This window comes from Macrobrachium nipponense, chromosome 5 (genome assembly GCF_015104395.2).
Source record: "Macrobrachium nipponense isolate FS-2020 chromosome 5, ASM1510439v2, whole genome shotgun sequence".
Classification (NCBI taxonomy): Eukaryota; Metazoa; Arthropoda; class Malacostraca; order Decapoda; family Palaemonidae; genus Macrobrachium; species Macrobrachium nipponense.
The window spans coordinates 107,191,693-107,217,375 of NC_061107.1; the positions used below are offsets into that span (position 1 = coordinate 107,191,693).

At 39.4% G+C, this 25,683-nt stretch overlaps 1 protein-coding gene across 1 annotated transcript in view; it reads right to left on the reverse strand.

Annotated features, from left to right (window-relative positions):
- Positions 1-25,683, reverse strand: part of LOC135215886 (uncharacterized) — an 82,923-nt gene that overhangs the window by 11,421 nt on the left and 45,819 nt on the right. The window contains exons 4-5 of the mRNA XM_064250840.1: positions 7,945-8,131; positions 6,988-7,761 (exon numbers count right to left, since the gene is read on the reverse strand). Of these exons, the coding sequence (XP_064106910.1) occupies positions 6,988-7,761; positions 7,945-8,131 (961 nt within the window). The remainder of the gene's footprint in view (positions 1-6,987; positions 7,762-7,944; positions 8,132-25,683) is intronic.

Sequence of the window (25,683 nt, forward strand, 5' to 3'; positions counted from 1 at the left end):
GATTTTACTCCGGCTCCGGTCGGAGTTGTTTTGAATTTATGCTCCCCACGCTCCGCACGTGACATCAGGTTTAATAATACAGGCCCCGGAGTTAGTTGTGACAGGATGACGCTTACTCTCATATATAGTTATTTATTATATAGTATTATATATATATATATATATCTATATATATATATATATATATATATATATATATATACTATATATATATATATATATATATATATATAATATATATATATATATATATAGATACAGTGGTACCTCAAGATACGAAAGGCTCAACTTACAAAAAACTCGAGATACGAAAGCCAATACGAAAAATTTAACGGCTCTACATACAAAAGGTTTCTGTAAAGTCAGAGATTTGCCCGAACCTCCGATAACAATTTTGAAACTCGCGCGCCACCAACTTAGTAGACTCGCCCCCATCCTCCTGCTCTCTCATTGGTTCCTGATGCTAGTCGTGGCCATGAGATCCTTCTCTCCTATTGGCCAGCGTTCCTCCCATCATCCATCTATGTACGTGGTGGCGTGCCTCGGCCACTCGGTACCAGCATTGTTATAGTACGCACGCGGTATTCGTTTCAGGATCATCAATGTGTATTTAAAAAAAAAATTTCTCATATCTTTTCACAGAAAATGGAAAAAGAAGAGCACCTCTTGAGTGACGACATATGTATATGATATGATTGACCAAGATCTCTCTTGTGGGATAAGTGACCAAGATCTCTCACATGGGATAAGTGATCAAGGTCTCTCTCATGGGATAACTGGAAACTTTGCAAGGTTGGTAGAATCTCCACTCCCTGCTGAACAGAGGGTGTTGACCAATCATTTACAACATGCATACCAGTATAATCAAGGCACTTCAGTTTATGTTGAAGGTCAGCAGCCGAACATTCAGTACCCAAATCAGTTGCAGAGAGAGCATTTGTTTGAACAGGGTTTTGATGGACACCAGGGCCAACCGAGTTGTGAGGTGCAACAATTAGTAGATAATTACCAAGACAGGCAGCCGTTAATGAACACTACGCGTTTATAGAAAAAAAAAGACACCCCGAAAAGGCTCACACAGGTCGTATGCTTGCGCAGTTCGATGACGTTTGCCTGAGTCATTTCAGGAACATTGTGAAAAGTAGGCAGAAGCAATCTTCCTTGGATCGTTATTTTTTAAAGAGGCCTTTAGCATTAGCAGGAGTAAGCAAAAAGGAAGAACCAAGTGATAAAAAACAGAAAGTTGAAAGTGGTGATGAAGTTGAAATTCTGTAAAAAAAAAAAAAAAAAAAAAAAAAAAAGTTAAAAACCAAAAAAAAACGGCAGAAATTAAGGATGTTCTGGCCGCTTTTCATAAAGTGCAATCGTTTGTCCTCCTCCTCCTCCTCTGCCGCCACTTTCGGAGATAACCTCACTCGAAAGGTAAGCTTCCACATTTTACGTACAGTATTTCTTGTATGCCATGTACACTAATACACGTTATTTATAGGTTATCTTGCATTTTGTTATTAACCCTCTTACGCCGAAGCGGTAAAAAAAAAAACTGTCTCCCGTGTGCCGGAGGTGTTTCAGAGTGAGTGCGGAAGCGGAAAAAATATTTTTTTCAAAAAATCACAGCGCGCTTAGTTTTCCAGATTAAGAGTTCATTTTTGGCACCTTTTTTTGTCATTGCCTGAAGTTTAGTATGCAATCATCAGAAATGAAAAAAATTATCATTATCATATATAAATAATGCGATATATGATAGCGCAAAAACGAAATTTCATATATAATTGTATTCAAATCGCGCTGTGCGCAAAACGGTTAAAGGTAACAAGTTACTTTTATTTTCGTTGTAATGTACATTAAATTGCGATCATTTTGGTATATAACACATTGTAAAACGATAAAAGCAACACAGAGAAAATATTATCACAAAATAATGCATGAATTTGTAACACTCAGACGTAAACAAATATTTTTTTCAAAAATTCACCATAAATCTAAATATTGTCCTAGAGACTTCCAATTTCTTTCAAATTGAAGACAAATGATTGAATATTATTATACTGTAAGAGTATTAGCTTACAATTGCAGTTTTCGACCATATCTGACGAGTTAAAGTTGACCGAATGTCGAATTTTTTTATACATATATTTTTTTATATGCAATTATTTCAGAAATAAGAAAAGCTACAACCTTCAAATATTTTTTGTTTTATTCTACATGAAATTGCGCATATTTTCATATATAAAACTATGAAATGCCTAATATGAAACGAAGCAAATATTCCGAGAATGGTACGTACGCATTTCGGAGATTTGTGGCGGAGAATCCGCGCGCGGAGGGAAGGAAAGATTTTTTTTAAAATTCACCATAAATCTAAATATTGTGCTAGAGACTTCGAATTTGTTTCAAGATGAAGATAAATGACTGAATATTACTAGACTGTAAGAGTTTTAAGCTTACAATTTGCGTTTTTTCGACCATTTCGGTAGAGTCAAAGTTGACCGAACGTGGTTTTTTTTCTATTTATCGTGATTTATATGCAAATATTTCAAAAATGAGAAAAGCTACAACCTTCAATTAATTTTTTGTTGTATTCTACATGAAATTGCGCACATTTTCATAAATAAAACTTTATGTAACGGCTAATTTAAAATGGTGCAAACATTACCACAATCGCACGTATGATTTTTTCGGAAGAGTTACCGCGCGGAAGTAAAGAAAATGTTATTTTTTTCATAAATTCACCATAAATCGAAATATTGTGCTAGAGACTTCCAATTTGTTGCAAAATGAAGGTAAATGCTTGAATATTACTAGAATATAAGCGTTTTAGCTTACAATTGCGTTTTTCAACCATTTTGGTAGAGTCAAAGTTGACCGATGGTTGAAATTTTGGTAATTATCGTTATTTATATGAAAATATCTCAAAACTGATAAAAGCTACAACCATCGGTTGTTTTTAGTTGTATTGTGCATGAAATTGCGCACATTTCCATATATAAAACTTTATATAACGGCTAATTTTAAAATGGTGCAAACATTACCACAATCGCATGTATGATTTTTTTCGGAAGAGTTACCGCGCGAACGTAAGGAAAAAGTTTTTTCATAAATTCACCATAAATCGAAATATTGTGCTAGAGACTTGCAATTAGTTGCAAAATTAAGGTAAATGATTGAATATTACTAAAATATAAGAGTTTTAGGTTACAATTGCGTTTTTCGACCATTTCGGTAGAGTCAAAGTTGACCGAAGGTTGAAATTTTGGCAATTATCGTTATTTATATGAAAATATCCCAAAACTGATAAAAGCTACAATCATGAGTATTTTATTGTTGTATTCTACATAAAAATGCGCATATTTTCATATATAATACTTCATGTAACGGCTAATTTACAATGGTACAAAAATTATGTCAAAGTGACAAAATAATTTCCGAGATGTGTCACAGATACTTTTTAGTGCGGCAAGAAAGAAATTCGCGCTTGCGTAACGATTGTAAACAAAACAACACCTTGATCCGTGAACTCCCAGCATCCCCCAAGGCGCGTGATTCAAAAGTTTTAGGCTGGTAGGCCTATAAGTATTTTTCCGCGAATTTTAAAAAAAACTTTTGTAAGTCGACGTAAAATACGTCCAGTCGGCACACGGGAGACAAAAAATGTCGACGTAAAATACGTCCAGTCGGCGTAAGATGGTTAATTTAGGTATAGAATGGTCCAAATTGTTGTAGTATTTCATTGTTTATAGGTCAATTTAGTTTTATTATGAAATTTACGGGGGTGTTTTTGGAGGGCTTGTCACGGATTAGCCATTTTACATGTAAAATGTGGTCCAACGAAAACCTCATGATACGAAGGGCGCCTCGGAACGGATTAATTTTGTATCTCGAGGTACTATTATACCTTTATGTATATATGCATACTGCATGCTGGAGCTACTCTGGCGGCAGTCTAATATTTAACTTTTCAACCTCTCCGGAGGTTTTCAATGATACTCATGTATCGTTTGACTTACAGGTTACCTGTTGTCAAGAGGAGGGCTGCAACGCAGTTCTTCAAGACCCCTGCGGCCCCGAGGTTTGCCGGTCTCACGCTGGGTGTGCTGTGAGGGTGGAGAACTTCACTGTGTGGCACCACGAAAACTGCTCTACGTGCTACATCCTGGTGAACGAAGCCTCCGCCGAAGTACGTTTCATTTCAGACCGCCCTTGTTTTGATACAATGAGTTTCATTTATGTTGATTTTACTTTCTGTACTAGTTTATTCTACCTCTAGTTTTAAGTACTAACATTACCCCTTTCAGGGTTTGGAAGCGGTCCGGGCAGCAGCACTGGCCTCCCTGAAAGCTTGGGTCGGAGGGTTTGGGAGGAACTCTCCCAAGGGACGTCCCTACATTCTGGCCCAGGACATGGCGGACCTGATCTTCCCCGGTGCCAAGAAAAGGAGGTAGCTGCTCCCATCATAGCCGACATCCAAGCCATGGTAGCACTCCCGGACGACGGTGCCATTGCCGAGGAGGTCACGGGCAAAGTTGCGGCCCTTGACTTGGACCTGGAGCCCATGACTGTTGACGTCGTGGGCAGCGGTAAGGGTGTGAGTGAGGCAGGTACTGTAGGGGCTCAGGGGCTTTCCTTGAGCCCTTCCCTTTCTCTTCCCTCTACTTCTACTTCTTTCCGGGGTTTCTCAGAGAAGCAGAGGTCTGTCAGGCCGAAGTCTTCTCTGACGACCCCCAAAGTGAAGTCTTCAACAGGCTTCAAACCCAAATCTAACTCCCTGCCAAAGAAGTCGACCCCTTCTCTTGTCCCTAAGTCATCGGCTCATCATCCCGAGGCTGACAAGACGAAGGTGGTCTCTTCGGCCAAGTCCCCTAAACATAGGCCTCGCAAGGAGAAGGTTCATGCTTCCTCCTTCAACCCCGAAGCCTTCTCTTCCAACATCTTGGAACAGGTGGGCAACGTCGTCGGGAACTTGGTGCAGTCCAAGTTCCAGGAGATGTTTTCACAACTCTCCAATACGGTCGAGGCTTTGGGTCAGTCGATCCAATCCCTATGTAATTAGTACTTGGTAAGTATATACTAAACTTTAATCATAAAAATGTCATATTTGTAGCTTCACTGTCCAAGAAAAAAAATGTTTGCTTTAAAGTACTTTTGATCAGATGTAACTTTAAGCTTAGTCCTTTGCAGTAATGCATGAGGTTTCTTGCTGTTAAATAAGACTTCAAAGACTTCATTATCAGCATTATAGTAACTTGAGGCCTCTCTTTTGCTCCTCTCAAGTACATTCAGGAATCTTTTAATCTTGAGTTCTAAGCACTTATATCTTTATATTCAGTAATTGGATTCTTGTGAATTCTGCTATTGTGTAATGCTCAATCACAGATTACATGTTTTGCTAAAGCTTCCTTCCCCATTATGATCACTTTAGCAGATCATTCTTAGGATGTTCCAAAAATATCATTATGCCATTGGCCCTTTGAATTAAGGTATAAACTAAAGGGTTGATAAAGTATTTTGCGTCTATAAGAGCATTAGGGACCACAAGTCCTCCCTAACTATTAATGTTATTATTCGCAAGATGAACCCTTTTCATAAGGAACAAGCTTACAGGGGCCATTGTGAAATTCAAGCTTTCAAAGAATATGGTGTTCATTTGAAAGAAGTAACTGTAGGTAATAAGAAATACAGAAAGAAGAGATCAGTTGGAAGAGAAAAAATAAGTAAACTATCTAATACATAGATAAAAATATAAATGATAAAATAAAAGGATTGCTTTAGGGTAGTAAAATATATGTGCTTTTAGCTGTGAGATTTCATTAAGAATGTTACATTATAAACCCCACATGAAATTTTGAACACATTGCCTGTAAATACTTAGTACTACTGCAGAGTTTAAAATCATACTTTTTTTGGATATACCATTTATTTTTCCCAATTCTAGGTGGTCTACTTATTGTTTGAATATTCATCAATTACTCATGATTAGGCATTCATCAAAAGATGAAAAATTATACAAGATTTAATCAATTTTACAATGAAAAGTGATACAACAGCAAACAAATAAAGAATTTATTAAAAAAATTTAATTTTTCTTAAATATATTTTGCATCCGCAATAAAAGTTTTCAGTGTCTCTCATCTAAATGACTAAGTCAAACACTAACAGACATCACAAAGCCATAACCAAGAAGTAGAATTCTAACACATATTACAAAATATAAATTGCTCTGTTTATGTACTGCAAAACTACAAAGGCACTTCTAGAAACAGTACCTAATATTCGTGCAAGACCATTTTCTAAAGCAGTTCAAAATTTCAGACATGAAAGACAGCTTTATGAACTGTTCATATAAATTTCCTTAATATTCTATGGGAGGAGAAGTTCACCCCTTATCTGTGGAAAGGTACCTTTCAGAGATAATGACAACTGACTTACTAAATGGTCTTACATCCTATATGTATACTAAAGCCAGACAATGTTAGTCAATATATTTACAGATAATAACAAACTAAATAACAAATCAATTTTAATGTCAAAGCATCACAGGGATATCAAAAGGAACAACAAATTGAGCAATGGCATGTATATAAACTTGTTAAAAATATCACTTCAGGAAAATGCAAAGCTATTCACATTATTCTCACTACATGACTTAATGCTAGAAGCATAATTATTGCCTCACTTCAAAAGAGGTTAGAGGTTACAAAGGGAAGTATTAAGACTGATTAATCTTAAAAGTTAACTTTCAAACACAAAAGCTTGAGGTATCAAGTCGCAGCACAGTACTTCCACAATCAGTTCAGAACTTACCATACTCAGTCTCAGTTTATTGCACTGAATGCAAAACAAGAATGACGACTCATGTCAAACTTGATTCCTAAGTTATAATCTCGCCAAACAAAGCTCTTATGGATGGCCATGCTCTAAGCTTTCAGGGTTATTGTCACTCGAAATAAGAGTTATTTGAGGTTCACGCTTTAATTCTTTGGCACTTACTTCTAACTCTTCTTCTAACACAGAAGCAACTTCCACAAAAGCTGTCTGTTTTTCATCAATCTCTTTGGAATCTTTATCACTAGAAATACTTGCTTGATAATTTACTATATCACTGTCACTGTTCTCAGTGACTGCTACCTCAATGTTTTCATCTTCTGTGCTGCTACAATCATAACAGACCTCTTCATTACGTTCCTCTCCTCTGATATCAGGTTCAGCTTCTATAGCCTTTTCATGCACTATTGTTTCTTCCAAGTCTAAACCAGAACTCTGAAATAATTTATCTGTAAACTCCTCTTCACCAGGATCATTTTCTGTAACTAAAACTTCTGACTCCTCTTCAGGAGCAAAGCATCCGACATCTGGAAGACTGGGATCTTGAGGTTCTTCAAGCATCTCATCTAATACAGTATTTAAAACATGTTCAGGTTGTTCATGATTATCTTTGTCCTCCTCTTTCTTGCCCTCCTCCTCCTCTTTCTTGCCCTCCTCCTCCTCTTTCTCACCCTCCTCCTCCTCCACCTTCTCTTCCTCCTCCTCATTTTCTTGTATGAATTCAGAAAACACTTCCTTTCGATCTTCATCAGTGATGTCCTTTGGTGTAGCACTGTGACCTAATTCATCTTGAACATTGACTGATTCCTCAATTTCATCTTCAGGATGCTGTTCTACAGTTTCTTTGTCTAATTTAGTTTTATCATTTGTTAAGAAAGACCAATCAATATGCTCCTCGATGGTGTTTTGCAATAAAAATATGGCTGGTTTTGCTCTAACCTGCAAATACAAAAAAAATTCTCAATTTACTGCAAATGAAAAAAAATTCTCAATTTATGTAAAGCAAAGTAATATCAAGTTTAGTACATACATATATAATTACACTGAAACACTTCAGAACCCTAAAATATAAAAATATTAACATTCATGTTTTCCTTGTTTTAAAACAGTATGGCTAAATACCTTAACAGGAGGGAACTGCTGATAATTGAAGCTAAGATGAGAAAAAGCTTCAACATGGTTCAATATTTCATGTGATGTTGTGTAATGCTTGAGGTTGTAAGAATATTTGGTTTTGGCCTCCACTAGAATATGGGTGAAGCTTCTCATCGCCTGGCCTCCAGCCTTCAACTTTTCAGTCTTATTGTACCTATGGAAAATTTAATGAGATATGGTCATTACTCTGATAAATCAGTTCTTCAAGCTTGACTGAATACATTAATTAATGCATGTGATAATAGAAAAAGCCATAATGGGGATATACTACATGGAGCTAACATGGCTGGAAAAGTTTTCTATCCAGAAACTTTGATACTATTCCATTTTCTAAGTGATATTCCAATTTCTCAATAAATGTAGCAAGTGCCAAAAATAAAAAATGTTACTAATACTACCTTTCAAAGTTTTACAATACTACAACTTATCAGTTAATAGTACAGCAGTTGACAAAAAAAACTTATACAAATTTGTCATGACAATACTCAATTTTGTCACTCAATACAGCCACATGAAAATTTTTTTAAATTTTGTTACAAATTCCACAGCTTGACAATATTCCAAATTACAGGTTTATGATCTCTTACCAAAAATTCTAAGAATTAGAAAGCTCTTAAAACAGAAATTTTTGGTGGAGGGCATAAAGCTCGCTTGTAAATCTCTGAAAAACCTATTAGATCTGATACCAGAGAGCATTCTCAAGGAGCGATCCGCAAAGAACTTGTTCTCGCACAAAAAAAATCATATATCACTAAGTGGCTAAGGACTTGCTCGGTAGAAATCTACGCAGATGACCCTTACAATCTGCCTCCAAAGGGGCCCGCTGACCTAAGCCTACCCCCAGTGTACCACACGGCAGAAAATGCCTTCCAAACAGCAAAATCCCTCTCAGAAATAATGGGAAAAACTCAGAAAAAATCGAGGAGACAAATGATAAATTATCAAGAATCTGGGACGTGATCAAAGGACTACAGGAATCCCTAGACAGTCTTAAAACGGTGGAAACAAATAATCTCATACGGATCTGGGATGCGATCAAAGGAGTGCAGGGATCGATAGACAATCGCACAGATAGCCACCAAACTCCTATGAATGCGGCATCCAGTTTTTCCTCGCCTCCCAGCAACACGGAAGTGCCCCCTTCACCTGTAGGCCATTCTGAGGGGACAGTTGGTCCCCAACCTCCCCTCCCTCCCCAGTGCCTCCGGTGGAAGTTAGACCTCCGGTGATGATTACCAGCCCTCGTGATCCTCCCCACCCTATCTCTCCCCGCCAACCCTCATCGTAGATGCAGATGAGAGTGATCTTGAGGGGTCTGGCAGATACAAACAAGCAGAAAGAGGAGAAGAACCTCTCGTTTGGCTGCTGGACCGGAGCCCAACATTCGTGTTTCACCTCGCCTAACACCTGAGAAAGAGATGTCACGTAGCAATTCACAATCTGCGCTCATCGGTGACGCTAGACGCCATAGTGGAGAGAGTCAAGTTTCTCACTGGCTCTGACCCACTTATCTCTCACGAACTCCCATGCAGAAGTAAACATAAAGTGGCTTACACGATTACCTGCCTATTTCAACACTTTGACGTTCTTAAAGGCAAGAATTTCGGTCCTAATATATGTTTCAAGATATAACCTAATCCGGGACCAACCACCCCCAGGGGAACTTACTGTCACTCCAACCAGGGTTATTTCCACCGCAAGTGCCAACCAACCGCCCACGGCGAGTGACTGCCCACTCCCCCTGGCTAACCCCCCATCCACCCAAATGATCAGCACATTCATCTCCCATCTTCGTGAGTAGCCATGGATACATTAAACATAATCTCTTGGAATATTTTTGGCCTCAAGCAGAACATTCCTCTCCTAAACATGTTCTGCAAAAATTTCAACGGCATCATTGCATTGCAAGAAACGCTCCTCTGCCCACATGACCTTGCCATCTGTGATTCAATTTATGAAGACTTCAGAACCTTCTCGACTTCATCGATGAAAGTTACAGATCAAATCATAGCTGGTCGCCCAAAAGGGGGACTTTCTTTCCTGTGGCACAAATCGTTAGACAATGATAAAGGTGATGACCTACAGGAGTGACAGAGTGCTTTGGCTTCAAGTGACAGTAGGGAACTCTAAAATCCTAATAATTAATGTTTATATGCCATGGGAAAATAATAATTTTGATCATTACTGCATGATCCTAGGGGAGTTACACAGTATTATTCAAGATTCTCCTGCTGATCATATTTGTATAATAGGGGACCTTAATTCTCACCCCACAAAACAATTTTATAATGAACTTACTCGCTTCTGTCAAACTCATGCTCTCCAAATTAGCGATGTAATGCTCCTCCCTCCCTTCTCCTACTCATATGTGCATAATAGAGCGGACGCAATTACAACCTCCTGGCTGGACCACTGCATCACATCTCCAAAACTTCATGATTCTATTATGACCTGCAATATTCGCTACGATCTTGCAACGGGCTACGATCACATCCCATTACAGGTGTCATTCAGTACCCCATCCCTCCCTACTGTGAACCCACTAACTGACTGCCCACCAGCGGTTAACTGGGAGTTTAAAAACCAACAGAAAACCAGATACTTTAGGGCAACCACGGAAACCAGGTTGCGGTCAATAATTCAACCGGCTGACGCCTTACTTTGTACCAATACAAAATGTAGAAATGACCACCACAAGAGGGATCTGAATGAATTCTATTTGAACATAATCTCCGCTATGCTTGCTTCAGGCAGGACTGCCTACAGATTTCGTCAAGGTAATTCTCGTAATATACCTGGTTGGAATGACTTGGTTAAGGATCTGTATATACTTACTCACGAGAAATGTTTTTACTGTGGAGGCTAAATGGCAGCCCGAGGGAAGGACACACTGCATTACTAATGAGGCAGGCGAGAGCGCAATTCAAACTTGCTCTTAAGCACTGCAGGTTAAATGAAAAACAGCTAAGAGCCGATGTAATGTCTAGAAACTTGGAATCTGGTGATTACCCTCGTCTTTGGAAAGATATCCAGTCCTTAAATCCCAAAACTAAAAAGCTATCACAGAGAGTAGGGGAAGCAGTCGGAGACGAGGCTATCACAAGGATGTGGGGTGATCACTTCAACAATATCCTGAATTGCATAAATGATCAGGATTCCCGAAGGGAGGTAGATAACCTCCTTAATGACAACATTCAATTTCATTTTGCAGACCGTATTACGCCAGGTAACATCAGCGATGCCATAAAAAGCATACCTAATAATAAATCATTCGGCTGTGATGGTCTTCCCGCAGAGGCTTTCAAATTCTGCCATCCGATAATTTACATTTTGCTAGCTGCCTTATTCAATGCGTGCATAATTCACCAGTTTCTTCCAGACTCCCTACTCTTAGTTCACTTGATACCATTAATAAAAAACAAGCTGAAGGATGCAGCTGACCCTGGCAACTACCGGCCAATTGCAATCACATCAATCGCATCGAAGATACTTGAGTCGGTTCTTCTTGTGAGACTTCTCCCCTTTCTACAAACCACTGACAACCAGTTCGGGTTTAAAGCAAACCACTCAACCGACACCTGCATCTACATACTGAAAGAATTGCTGAACTACTACCTATCTTCAGCATCTCCTGTTTTCCTATGTTTTGTAGATGTGAGAAAAGCATTTGACAGAGTAAACTACCTGAAGCTCTTCCTGAAGCTGCATAAAAGGGGCACACCCCTATATCTAATTGGCATTTTACATTGCTGGTTCTCCACACAGCAATTCTGTGTCAAATGGGGCAACGTATTATCGTACACCTTCGGCTCCCTAAACGGGCTTCGGCAAGGAGGCATTCTCTCTCCATACCTGTTTAATACGTACACAAATGCCTTGAATGTCAAACTGAACTCACTCCCAATCGGATGCACTGTCAATGAAACAACTATAAACAACCTGTTACGCCGACGATATGGTTCTGATTTCCCCATCAGTGCATGGCCTCCAACGACTCATCGACACTTGCTGCCAATATGCAGAGGAATTTTATATAATCTACAACGAAACCAAGACCCAGTGCATGTCGCTGGTCCCAAGATCGCTTAAGCATATTGCAGAACCACAAATTTTCCTAGGAAACCATCGGCTGGAATTTGTGCGCGAATTTCCGTATTTGGGTCACATTATCACCGACGACCTAAAAGATACAGCAGACATTGAACAGAGGCGTCGTAAACTATGTGCAACTGGTAACATGATTGCAAGGAGGTTTGCCTTCTGTCACCGAGACTTGAAACTGCCGCTCTTCCGCTCGTACTGCTACAGTATCTATGGGTGTTCCCTCTGGACGAACTATACCAGAGAGACCATGAGACGTATCACTGTTGTGCACAATGACATTCTGAGACACCTCACAAACACTCCATGCTACCACTCTGCCACACAGATGTTCTTAGAAAACCACTTGGACAATTTAAAAATCATTGTTAGGCGAACAATGTCCAGTCTGGTAACCCGAGTGAGAAACAGCGGCAACTCGCTCATACAAAGCATCCTAAGGAGTGAAGCAAGAAGAAGATCTAAATTGTGGGAAAGATGGGAAAATGACTTAATCTCTGTATTAGCAAGATGTCATCTGCAGATTTTGTCATTATTATATTTATTGCTGATATTTTATTTTTTCATTATTACTGTGATTACTATCAAGTTAAAGTTTTTTTTTCTACATTCAATTTATGTATTTAGCCCTCTGGACCTGACTACTGTAACCACCTAAGGTCTCTAGTTGAAATTTAAGTTATATAATCTGTGCACTAACTGTTATAACTCTCAATGCATTTTTTTTCTCACCAATATTATTACTGTTATTACCAGTACGTATTATGATTACAATCTTCTATGCTACCTCAGCTATTTTGTGGATAAGTGCCGATTACTCATTTTTCCTATCATGTTGACGCTTATATCTAGATTGTGTATGTTACTGTGTATTTTGTATATTCATTGTATATGTCCCTGAGCCGAAATAAAGGATATTATTATTATTATTATTATTATTATTATTATTATTTGCAAAACTTGAAACCGTATGGAGGGTGGTGCACAGGTTTGCAGTAGCACACTCAGCATAGCAGTCAACCAGACTCATTCCAGAATGATAGATGTATGACAGACAAGTTGGGACACCTCGACTTTTCCTAACAGCCATTGGTCCTGCCACATTGAAAACATCACTTCTCGTCCAGTCAGTGAAGTTAGCAATGATTGGGTCTGGTCAATACTTGGATAGGTGACTTCCTGGAGCACCAGATTCTGTTGTTGTCTAAGAGACATATTTTGCATCTATGGTTAGAAATGTGGGGACTAGACAGTACTTGGATAAGTGACCTCCTAGAAACTTCAGATGCTGTTGGCACCTAGGAGACATTTTTTGCATCCATGATTCAAGTCTTGGGCTTCCAACTTCCTATCGTTCTGCCTTCTGGTTGATTTGTCAGGTGATCAACAGCACCTCCAAACTAAAGCGCCTCAGTGGCATAGTCAGTATGGTGTTGGTGTGCCAACTCAGTGGCCTTGAGTTCGATTCTTGGGCATTTCATTAAGGAGTGAGAGATGTGTATTTCTGGTGATAGAAGTTCACTTTCGACGTGGTTCGGAAGTCGTGTAAAGCCGTTGGTCCTGTTGTTGAATAACCAGTGGTTCCATGCACCATAAAAACACAATGCAAACAAACAAACCTCCAAACGAAGTTCTGACAACTTGTATTTGATTACTACTCAGCCAAGTAAAGGTGTCTAGTAGCTCCATTTCTTTTGACTTGATGTAGATGTAGTTACACTCCCCCTGAGATGAGTTGGAAATGTATGCAGTAGCTGTTACAACTACCAGCTGATCCACAACCCGAGAGGGAGAGTGTTATGTGGACATCCAAACCTTTCTCAATCAAGGATATTACATCCCTTTAATTTGAAACACCCCGGAAGTCTGATGATTGAACATCTCTTTTGTTCAATAGATCAGAGGTATGGTCTCCTTCCTTTGCTACTTCGTGACCAGGAAGAGAGTAAACGGATGAGCTAAACTACCAAACAGTTCAAACATTTACTCAGAATCCTCCCTCCAAAAGTAAGTCCCCCATATGTAAATACTGAAAGTTTGTATTTGTGTAGGAACAAATAACATTTTTAAAGTAATTTGTATTTTTCTTAACATACAAACCTGGGGTCTTTACATATAGGGCCCACCTCTTACCACCCATCATTCTCTTACTTGGGCCATAAGGTAAACTGCATAGAACTGAATGCTCACCAACTTGAGAAGTGTTGCTTCCACACCTACCATTGGTAGCTCTTACCATGATCACCTTGCAAAAGTTTAAAAGCCAGATTTCCAGCTCACTGAAAGTTAAACTCATATGTAAAGACCTCTCAGGTTTGTATGTTAGGAAAAATACAAATTACTTTGAAAAATTTGTCATATTTAAAATACTGATGACAATAAAACTTGTTTTGCTAAGAGATTCTAATTACAGGAAGTCGGCGCCAGGTAAAGGGAGAGGAGATTTCTCCATCACATATAATTTGGTGTAGCAGGTGTTAAAAAAGAAGAAAAAAAAAGATATATGAAAACACATGTGGATGCAATGAATGTTTCATTGAATTGTGCAATAAAAACAGAAACATAAGAGAGGTTAACAAACACTATACAAACTTTTATAAAATACAGAAATAAAGAAACTATACAGTATTAGTTTCGACACTCATGAAAAGGGCTTATGTGCATTAGACACCTTGTATGTTGTATAGAAAAACAAACAAATGTTGTGAATGAAATCTTATAAAAAAATACAAATAGGTAATCCACAAAAAGAAAATAAAACTAATACTTTAGTGTAATATTTTCAATAATTATATCATACAATGGAAGGTAAATGGTCTACAGACAAGATTACACCAGGGTGAAATACAATTACTTAAGAACACGCGATGGCAGATTCAAGATTACACTAGGGTGAAAGACAATTACTTAAGAACACGGACCAATGATATTATTTACGATATCTACAAAACAGTATAAACAACAGGCAAACCCACTTCAGCATCTTCATCTAGAGAGTAAGAAGGAAATTTAGGTATGTACTGCCATATACAGTAGTGCCTCAGGTTACGAAATTAATCCATTCCGAAGCAGCCTTCGTAACCTGATTTTTCATATCCAGAACTACGTTCCAAGCCCTACAAAAACACCACAGTAAATTTTATAATAAAGCTAAATTGACCAATAAACAATGAAATAAAACAATTTGGACCATTCAATACCTAACCGTCACTGTACCTGTAAATAAAGTGTATTAGTGTAAAGGGTACAAGAAATACTGTACGTACGTATGTCGTAAAATGTGGAACGAACGAATTCCATGTGTGTACGATAATGCTGCCTAAACGAAATGGTCGAGGAACTCACTTACGTAGATGCATGATGGGATAGACGCTGACCAATAGGAGAGCAGGATCTTACGGCAGTAACTAGCATCAGGAACCAATGGGAGAGCAGGAGGAAGGTGGCGAGTCTATTGAGTTGGCGGCGCGTGAGTTTTAAAATCGTTCTCAGCGGCCCGGGCAAATCTCAGACTTTACAGTATACCCTTTCGCGACCTGAATTATTTTCGTACACAGAAGCAAAAAAAGTCTTCGTCTTTGCCTTCGTAACCTGAATTTTTCGTACTTAGGGACTTTCGTATGTAGGGTTATGACTGTATGTAAATAACATTAGATTATGACACAGTACTCGTAAATACTGACTTACAATTGTCAGCAATTATAATAAAAATAAATTATAATTATTTAACTTATAACTTATACAGTCAACCCAATAAAAATTATAACTTAGAAATACAGTGGAACCTATACATACGAAAGTCCCTACTTACGAAAAATCCAGGTTACAAAGCAAAGACAAAGATTTTTTTTGCTTCAGGTTGCGAAAGGGTAAGTCCGAGATTCGCCGGCAACTGAGTTATCTCGCCACCATCCTCCCGCTCTCCCATTGGTTCCTGATGCTAGTCACCGCCGTAAGATCCTGCTTTCTTATTGGTCAGCATCTGTCCCATCATCCCTCTGCGTAAAGGCTTCCTTCGACCACTTCATCGCATCAGCGTTATCGTACGCACGTGGAATGTTCGTTCACATAGATTTTGTTTGTTAACGTAAATTTGTGTTAGTGATTTCACTTTCTTCGTAGTAAGTTACTTTATCATGTGTGTGAACTTAATTAACTTACATTATTAGACATGGTTCTCAAGAATGTTGCTGAAGTTCATGGAAAGAAGAGGATGCTTTCTATGGAGACAAAGATGGAGATAATTAATTAAAAAGTATGAAGCTGGCATGCGGTTGAGTGTGATTGCTAAGGAATACGACCGAAATCCGTTGACGATAGGCACTATCCCTAAGCAGAAGGAAGCCATCAAAGCAGTTACACCTTCCAAGGGCGACTATTTTGTCCAACAAGAGGAGCCACATGCATGATGAGATGGAGAGGCTGTTACTTGTATGGATTGAAGACAGAAATCTCTGGCGATACGATAACTGAGACGGCAATCTGCCACAAGGCCAGCACTATTTTCGGTGATCTGATTGCCCAGGCCGAAAACAACGGAGGAAAAGGGACACCGACGGCAACCCCAGACTTCAAGGCTTCTTGTGGGTGGTTTGATAAATTCCGTAAACCGACTGGCATCCAATCGGTGGTTCGGCATGGGGTGGCTGCAAGCTCGGACATGAAAGCAGCTGAAGCCTTTATTAAGACGTTCAACGAGACGACGATCAAGGAAGGCTACAGTTCTCAGCAAGTCTTCAACTGCCTATTATTCTGAGACTCCTCAAGCCTTCAAGGCCCACAAAGTGTTAAAGGAGAAACTTGCGGTGATGTAGAGGACTAATGCGAAAGCCTGGGTAACGAGACTTTTGTTCACCGAGTGGGTAAATCTTGGAAGAGAAGCGCCTCCCTCTGAAATGTCTGCTGTTGTTGGACAATATCCCTGCTCACCCTCCTGGCTTCGAGGAAGATATCCTAGTATAGTATTCTTTTATCAAGGTTCTTTATCTTCTGCCTAACACCATCCCTCTCCTCCAGCCCATGGACCAGCAAGTGATATCAAACTTCAAGAAGCTGTATGCAAAACATCTTTTCAAGAAATGTTTCGACATCACCGATACCACAAACCTCACCTTGCGTGAATTTTGGAAGGAGCATTTCGATGTTGTGATATGCATCCGACTCATCAATCAAGCTTGGCAGGAGGTTTCGAGGCGAACCTTGAATTCTTCGTGGAGGAAACTCTGGCCTGATGCTGTATCAGCCTGAGACTTCGGGGAATTCAACGTGGGCGAAGCTGATGCAGATTCAGAAACAGTTGACGATCCGAAACTGTTTTGCAACCAGATCTTGATGAGATCGTTGCACTCGGCAAGTCCATGGGGTTGGTTGTCGACGAGGACGACATCAGTGACCTCGAGGAGCACCAAGAGGAGCTCACGACGGATGACCTGAAGGAGTTGGAGGCCATGCAACATAACATCATTCAAGAAGAGTTCTCTAGCAGCAGCGAGGAGGAGGAGGACCCTATGACAATGGCAGAAATTAAGGATGCTCTAGCTGCTTTTCATGAAGTGCAATCATTTGTAGAAAAGACACACCCCAAAAAGGCTTACACAGGTCGTATGCTTGCACAGTTTGATGATGTTTGCCAGAGTCGTTTCAGGAACACTGAAAAGAAGGCAGAAGCAATCTTCCTTGGATAGTGAGTTTTTAAAGAGGCCTTTAGTAGTAAGCAAACAAGAAGGTCCAAGTGATATGGAAAAACAGAAAATAGAAAGTGGTGAAGGAATTGAAATTTTGTAAAAAAAAAAAAAAAAAAAAAAAAAAAAAAAAAAAAAAGTAAAAATAAATATAAAAATCAGAAAAAGGCAAAAAACAAAAAAAATAACCAAAATTTAATTTTAAGTTTTTTGTAAAGTTAAGTGTTAATGTTTTCTGCCATTTGTTAATGTGTTTCGTAAAGTTAAGTGTTCATGTTTTCTGCCATTTGTCCTCCTCTGCTGCCACTTTTGGACATTGCCTCACTCGAAAGGTAAGGTTCCACATTTTACTACATATGTACGTACATGTACGTACAGTATTTCTTGTACCCTGTACACCAATACACTTTATTTACATGTACACTACAATAAAGGTTAGGTTAGGTACTGAATGGTCCAAATTGTTGTATTTCATTGTTTATTGGTTCATTTAGCTTTAATATAAAATTTACTGTGGTGTTTTTGTAGGGTTTGGAAAGAATTAGGCAATTTACATGTAAAACGCAGTTCAAGATATGAAAACATCAGGTTACAAAGGCCACTTCGGAACGGATTAATTTCGTATCCTGAGGTACTACTGTATTAAAAGAATTATTTGATGTCAAAGAACCTCTATTGTTAGTAGGTGATTTTAATGCTCACAACCCAATATGGGATTATAATTGTACAAACTCAGAGCAGGAAGTAAAATAGAAGAATTCATGGATTCAAATGATATGTGCTGTAAAAATGATGAAATCAGACCTAATTAAAAAATCATTAAATATTTACCTCAATAGACTTAAAATCTTTATGGGCATCAAGCATAGTAGATAGTTTAGATTGGATTACAGTTGATGAATTGTACACCAGTCATCATTTTGCAATGTTAATATCCTTACCATAGAATAATCCAGGAAAGTATGTCCCTCACTATAACATTTATATAGCTAATTGGGAACTACATGAAATGCACACAAGGAATATCCCACCATTTGAATGTTTAAAAGACCATAATGAAATTAATAAAGGGATTTTGACGTAGGAAAAATCTATTTCTGGGCAAGGAAGCCATGTCGCCCAGTGAAATAGGTTCCTTTAGTGCTATTTCTAAGGTAAAATATTGCTATAATACCAGAGAACTGCTAATTTGGACATGCCAGAATATTCTGGCTCGCTCACCTTTATTAAAAAGGTGTCGGTATAGTTCTGGGGCGAGTGAAAACCACTACCACGTGACCCTCTCCAATTAGCCTCTCCTACATCAAAAACCCTCAAGAAAAGGGGAGCCGACCTACAGCTCACTACCTACCACCGTGTAGGTAGCGGCTGTGACGTCATTCCTTTAGATAGCCCTACTTGAGACGCACACGTTTTTCTTTGCTCTCTTGTGTTTTTTGCTTTTTTGGCTTTTTATTCGTGATGGATTGTCAATCTCCCTCTGCATCCAAGTTAAGTACTGGTTTAGTTTTGACACTATCTAGGGAGTGTTTTTTGGCCTTCGTGCCCTTTTTATTTAGGTTTTTTTTGAGTCGTCGCCTCACGCAGCGGCGGCTCCGAGCCGCCATTAGAGCGTTCCCTTTGTGTCTTCCTCGGTTTCACGTGGTCTCCCATACCTAGTGAACCGAGTTGTGATGACAGTTTGTATTTTTCAATTTCTGTTTTTGACGGTCATGAATATGTTTTTGTTTTTATTTTATTTTATTTTATGTGCTGGCACGGGGGTTTCCTTCTGAGCACGGGTCTTTGTTTCGTGCCTCATCTGGAAACAACCGTAACATTTCATGCATGCCTTTATTTTAGTTAAGTTTCTTGTTTATTTTGTTACTTTTAGCTAGTCATAGCCTTCCCTGGCCGCCTGTCCTTCGATTCTTCGTTACAGCTCTAGGCCAGCTTCTGGGAGTTCCTGGTTAGGAGGCCCATCCTTATCAGGTGGTCTTACTTGGTTCTCCCAGGTCATCATTGTTCCTCTTCCTTGTTTTTCTCCCCAACCCCCCTCCCCGTGTTCAGTACATATTTTAATGTTTTACGTTTGTATGCGTTTTCTTTTTGTGTGTACGGGTCGGCTAGGCTAGTCCTTAGGCCTCCCTCTTGGCCTTCCTCGTGGTCCATGCAACCGCGAGGGAGCCAGGCGGTCACGTGATCATCTCTCTCTACCGACCTACCTTCCCCCCCCACCAAGCTCCCACCAATGTGGGTGCTTATCTCGCTCACGTTGTCCCTGACAACCGACCCGAGTTCTAGTGGAGGGGTGGGAAGGGGGGGGGGGCCCCACAGGCCGTCGGTGTGCGGGTGATGCTTTTCAGCCGACCTCATCCCAGTGTTGGGGAGGAGCTTCGCTTACCCAGCCTCGGTCCCGACCTGGCTCGGGCGAGCTCGGCCCTCCTCGGCTCTTTGGGATAGTTAGTCCATTCTTGCCCTCTGACATTCCCTCCCCGTCTAATGACGGGACAGGCTTCTGGCTCTATCTGGAGTCTTTGAGGTGAACATCTTTACGGTTGGCTATGCCTCCGGCGGGCGAATATTTGATTGCATTATAAATTTATTTGTTTACTTATGTTATTGAGTTACTATCTCTTGTTATTTTAGCTTAGGGAACCTCCGGGTTCCACCGTCTCGGTCTCTCGCCTTTTGCTAGTGCCTCCTCTCCGGTTTTATCGAGTATAGCACCAGTGGGTGCTCCGATCTATCCGGAATACATCTACTTCCGGCTACTACGACTCCGGAATGCTTAGTAGAGTACATAGCAAGATTGGCAGAGTCGGACATATTTTGTTAGCCCGGAATACTCCGGCATTAATTAATGTTCACCATGAATTAAAAATGCTGTTGATAAAGCGATACCAAAATCAAAATCTCATCCAACAAAACAAAAATTCAATGGTAGGATTATAAGCTAACAGAATTAATAAAAATATAACACTCAATAATGAGATGATTAGATAATTTCAATAAGAAATTTAATAAATTTATCAAACCATTACCAATATGAGAAGAAAAAAAAAGACTATATCATTACTACAAATGGTACACTAAAACCTATATACAACAAAATATCTGCAAAACTTAAAAAAGATGTAATTCAAGAAAGAATCATTTCATGGAGTAAATATATATCAGAGATCTCTAATAATACACCGATGAAAACATGTGGGAAGCTTTCTGGAAAATAAATGGTACCCATGATAAACCACCTAGACGTGCCATATTACAAAATGAAAAAAGAATAATTGATACGAAAGAAATAAGTAATGTGATACGAGAAAACGTAGCGAATGTAAGTAGTGATATAAATTTAGATGAACAGTTCCACACAAAGAAAAATAACATAGAATTAATACATTCCCCCCCTCCCCAAGGTTTTTACAAATTTCACACTTCAGTTTTATTTTGTTATGGATTCTCTTGGAATACATTATTCACAAAATAGTAAATACATCAGTATATGCTCCTCAGGTGGGGGTACCAAAAGCAAGAGAAAAATTATGTAGACAAGAGTTTGAGGCTGCCGTTAGAACAGTGAAAGAGGAGGAGAAACTAATACTAGGAGCTGATATGAATGGCAGAGTGGGAGAGAGAAGAGATGATGGGTATGAGGAGGTACATGGAGGCCATGGGTTCGGAATTAGAAATGATGATGGGGATTATATATTGGAGATGGCTCAGAGTTTTGATCTGGCACATATGAACACATGGTTTCAGAAGTTGGATAAGTACTTGACAACTTATGAAGTGGAGGAGTGCAAAGCCAAATAGATTGCACTCTCATTAGAGGAGCTAACAAAAGCAATGCAACGAACTGCAAAACGGTGGTGATGGATTTTAAAATGAGAGGTAGGAAACCCAAAAAGAGAAAGAGGAGATCTGGAATTAAGGTTTGAGACCTTAAAGGAGAAAATGGAGGGCAATTTAGGAGTGTGAGAGAGGGATGGCTGGAAAGGGGTAATGTAGAATTTGGACAGGGTGGAAATATCTGGGCAGACATGAGAGAAATGTGTGGGGGAGCAGAGGAACTGGTGGGAAGAACCAGTGGACATGGAGTGTCGAGAGGAGAAACATGGTGGTGGAATGGAGAGGTGCAAGAATCAAAAGCATTTAAAGATTTTAAAGTAATGCGTGCACAGGGTGCAGAGGAATGGTACAGAGAAGAGGAAAGAGAGCCATGGAGGAGGGTAGGTATGGCTATTGGAAAGGCAGCAGAGCAGTAGAATAAAAGACTAGGAAAATGAGGAGAAAATTATATCTATAAGATTTTGGACATTGCCTCACTCGAAAGGTAAGGTTCCACATTTTACTACATATGTACGTACATGTACGTACAGTATTTCTTGTACCCTGTACACCAATACACTTTATTTACATGTACACTACAATAAAGGTTAGGTTAGGTACTGAATGGTCCAAATTGTTGTATTTCATTGTTTATTGGTTCATTTAGCTTTAATATAAAATTTACTGTGGTGTTTTTGTAGGGTTTGGAAAGAATTAGGCAATTTACATGTAAAACGCAGTTCAAGATATGAAAACATCAGGTTACAAAGGCCACTTCGGAACGGATTAATTTCGTATCCTGAGGTACTACTGTATTAAAAGAATTATTTGATGTCAAAGAACCTCTATTGTTAGTAGGTGATTTTAATGCTCACAACCCAATATGGGATTATAATTGTACAAACTCAGAGCAGGAAGTAAAATAGAAGAATTCATGGATTCAAATGATATGTGCTGTAAAAATGATGAAATCAGACCTAATTAAAAAATCATTAAATATTTACCTCAATAGACTTAAAATCTTTATGGGCATCAAGCATAGTAGATAGTTTAGATTGGATTACAGTTGATGAATTGTACACCAGTCATCATTTTGCAATGTTAATATCCTTACCATAGAATAATCCAGGAAAGTATGTCCCTCACTATAACATTTATATAGCTAATTGGGAACTACATGAAATGCACACAAGGAATATCCCACCATTTGAATGTTTAAAAGACCATAATGAAATTAATAAAGGGATTTTGACGTAGGAAAAATCTATTTCTGGGCAAGGAAGCCATGTCGCCCAGTGAAATAGGTTCCTTTAGTGCTATTTCTAAGGTAAAATATTGCTATAATACCAGAGAACTGCTAATTTGGACATGCCAGAATATTCTGGCTCGCTCACCTTTATTAAAAAGGTGTCGGTATAGTTCTGGGGCGAGTGAAAACCACTACCACGTGACCCTCTCCAATTAGCCTCTCCTACATCAAAAACCCTCAAGAAAGGGGAGCCGACCTACAGCTCACTACCTACCACCGTGTAGGTAGCGGCTGTGACGTCATTCCTTTAGATAGCCCTACTTGAGACGCACACGTTTTTCTTTGCTCTCTTGTGTTTTTTGCTTTTTTGGCTTTTTATTCGTGATGGATTGTCAATCTCCCTCTGCATCCAAGTTAAGTACTGGTTTTAGTTTTGACACTATCTAGGGAGTGTTTTTGGCCTTCGTGCCCTTTTTATAGGTTTTTTTGAGTCGTCGCCTCACGCAGCGGCGGCTCCGAGCCGCCATTAGAGCGTTCCCTTTGTGTCTTCCTCGGTTTCACGTGGTCTCCCATACCTAGTGAACCGAGTTGTGATGACAGTTTGTATTTTTCAATTTCTGTTTTTGACGGTCATGAATATGTTTTTGTTTTTATTTTATTTTATTTTATGTGCTGGCACGGGGGTTTCCTTCTGAGCACGGGTCTTTGTTTCGTGCCTCATCTGGAAACAACCGTAACATTTCATGCATGCCTTTATTTTTTTAGTTAAGTTCTTGTTTATTTTGTTACTTTTAGCTAGGTCATAGCCTTCCCTGGCCGCCTGTCCTTCGATTCTTCGTTACAGCTCTAGGCCAGCTTCTGGGAGTTCCTGGTTAGGCCCATCCTTATCAGGTGGTCTTACTTGGTTCTCCCAGGTCATCATTGTTCCTCTTCCTTGTTTTTCTCCCCACCCCCCCGTGTTCAGTACATATTTTAATGTTTTTACGTTTGTATGCGTTTTCTTTTTGTGTGTAGGGTACGGTCGGCTAGGCTAGTCCTTAGGCCTCCCTCTTGGCCTTCCTCGTGGTCCATGCAACCGCGAGGGAGCCAGGCGGTCACGTGATCATCTCTCTCTACCGACCTACCTTCCCCCCCCACCAAGCTCCCACCAATGTGGGTGCTTATCTCGCTCACGTTGTCCCTGACAACCGACCCGAGTTCTAGTGGAGGGGTGGAAGGGGGCCCCACAGGCCGTCGGTGTGCTGGGTGATGCTTTTCAGCCGACCTCATCCCAGTGTTGGGGAGGAGCTTCGCTTACCCAGCCTCGGTCCCGACCTGGCTCGGGCGAGCTCGGCCCTCCTCGGCTCTTTGGGATAGTTAGTCCATTCTTGCCCTCTGACATTCCCTCCCCGTCTAATGACGGGACAGGCTTCTGGCTCTATCTGGAGTCTTTGAGGTGAACATCTTTACGGTGGCTAGCCTCCGGCGGGCGAATATTTGATTGCATTATAAATTTATTTGTTTACTTATGTTATTGAGTTACTACTCTCTTGTTATTTTAGCTTAGGGAACCTCCGGGTTCCACCGTCTCGGTCTCGCCTTTTGCTAGTGCCTCCTCTCCGGTTTTATCGAGTAGCACCAGTGGGTGCTCCGATCTATCCGGAATACATCTACTTCCGGCTACTACGACTCCGGAATGCTTAGTAGAGTACATAGCAAGATTGGCAGAGTCGGACATATTTTGTTAGCCCGGAATACTCCGGCATTAATTAATGTTCACCATGAATTAAAAATGCTGTTGATAAAGCGATACCAAAATCAAAATCTCATCCAACAAAACAAAAATTCAATGGTAGGATTATAAGCTAACAGAATTAATAAAAAATATAACACTCAATAATGAGATGATTAGATAATTTCAATAAGAAATTTAATAAATTTATAAACCATTACCAATATGAGAAGAAAAAAAAGACTATATCATTACTACAAATGGTACACTAAAACCTATATACAACAAAATATCTGCAAAACTTAAAAAAGATGTAATTCAAGAAAGAATCATTTCATGGAGTAAATATATATCAGAGATCTCTAATAATACACCGATGAAAACATGTGGGAAGCTTTCTGGAAAATAAATGGTACCCATGATAAACCACCTAGACGTGCCATATTACAAAATGAAAAAAGAATAATTGATACGAAAGAAATAAGTAATGTGATACGAGAAAACGTAGCGAATGTAAGTAGTGATATAAATTTAGATGAACAGTTCCACACAAGAAAAATAACATAGAATTAATACATTCCCCCCCTCCCAAGGTTTTTACAAATTTCACACTTCAGTTTTATTTTGTTATGGATTCTCTTGGAATACATATTCACAAAATAGTAAATACATCAGTATATGCTCCTCAGGTGGGGGTACCAAAAGCAAGAGAAAAATTATGTAGACAAGAGTTTGAGGCTGCCGTTAGAACAGTGAAAGAGGAGGAGAAACTAATACTAGGAGCTGATATGAATGGCAGAGTGGGAGAGAGAAGAGATGATGGGTATGAGGAGGTACATGGAGGCCATGGGTTCGGAATTAGAAATGATGATGGGGATTATATTGGAGATGGCTCAGAGTTTTGATCTGGCACATATGAACACATGGTTTCAGAAGTTGGATAAGTACTTGACAACTTATGAAGTGGAGGAGTGCAAAGCCAAATAGATTGCACTCTCATTAGAGGAGCTAACAAAAGCAATGCAACGAACTGCAAAAACGGTGGTGATGGATTTTAAAATGAGAGGTAGGAAACCCAAAAAGAGAAAGAGGAGATCTGGAATTAAGGTTTGAGACCTTAAAGGAGAAAATGGAGGGCAATTTAGGAGTGTGAG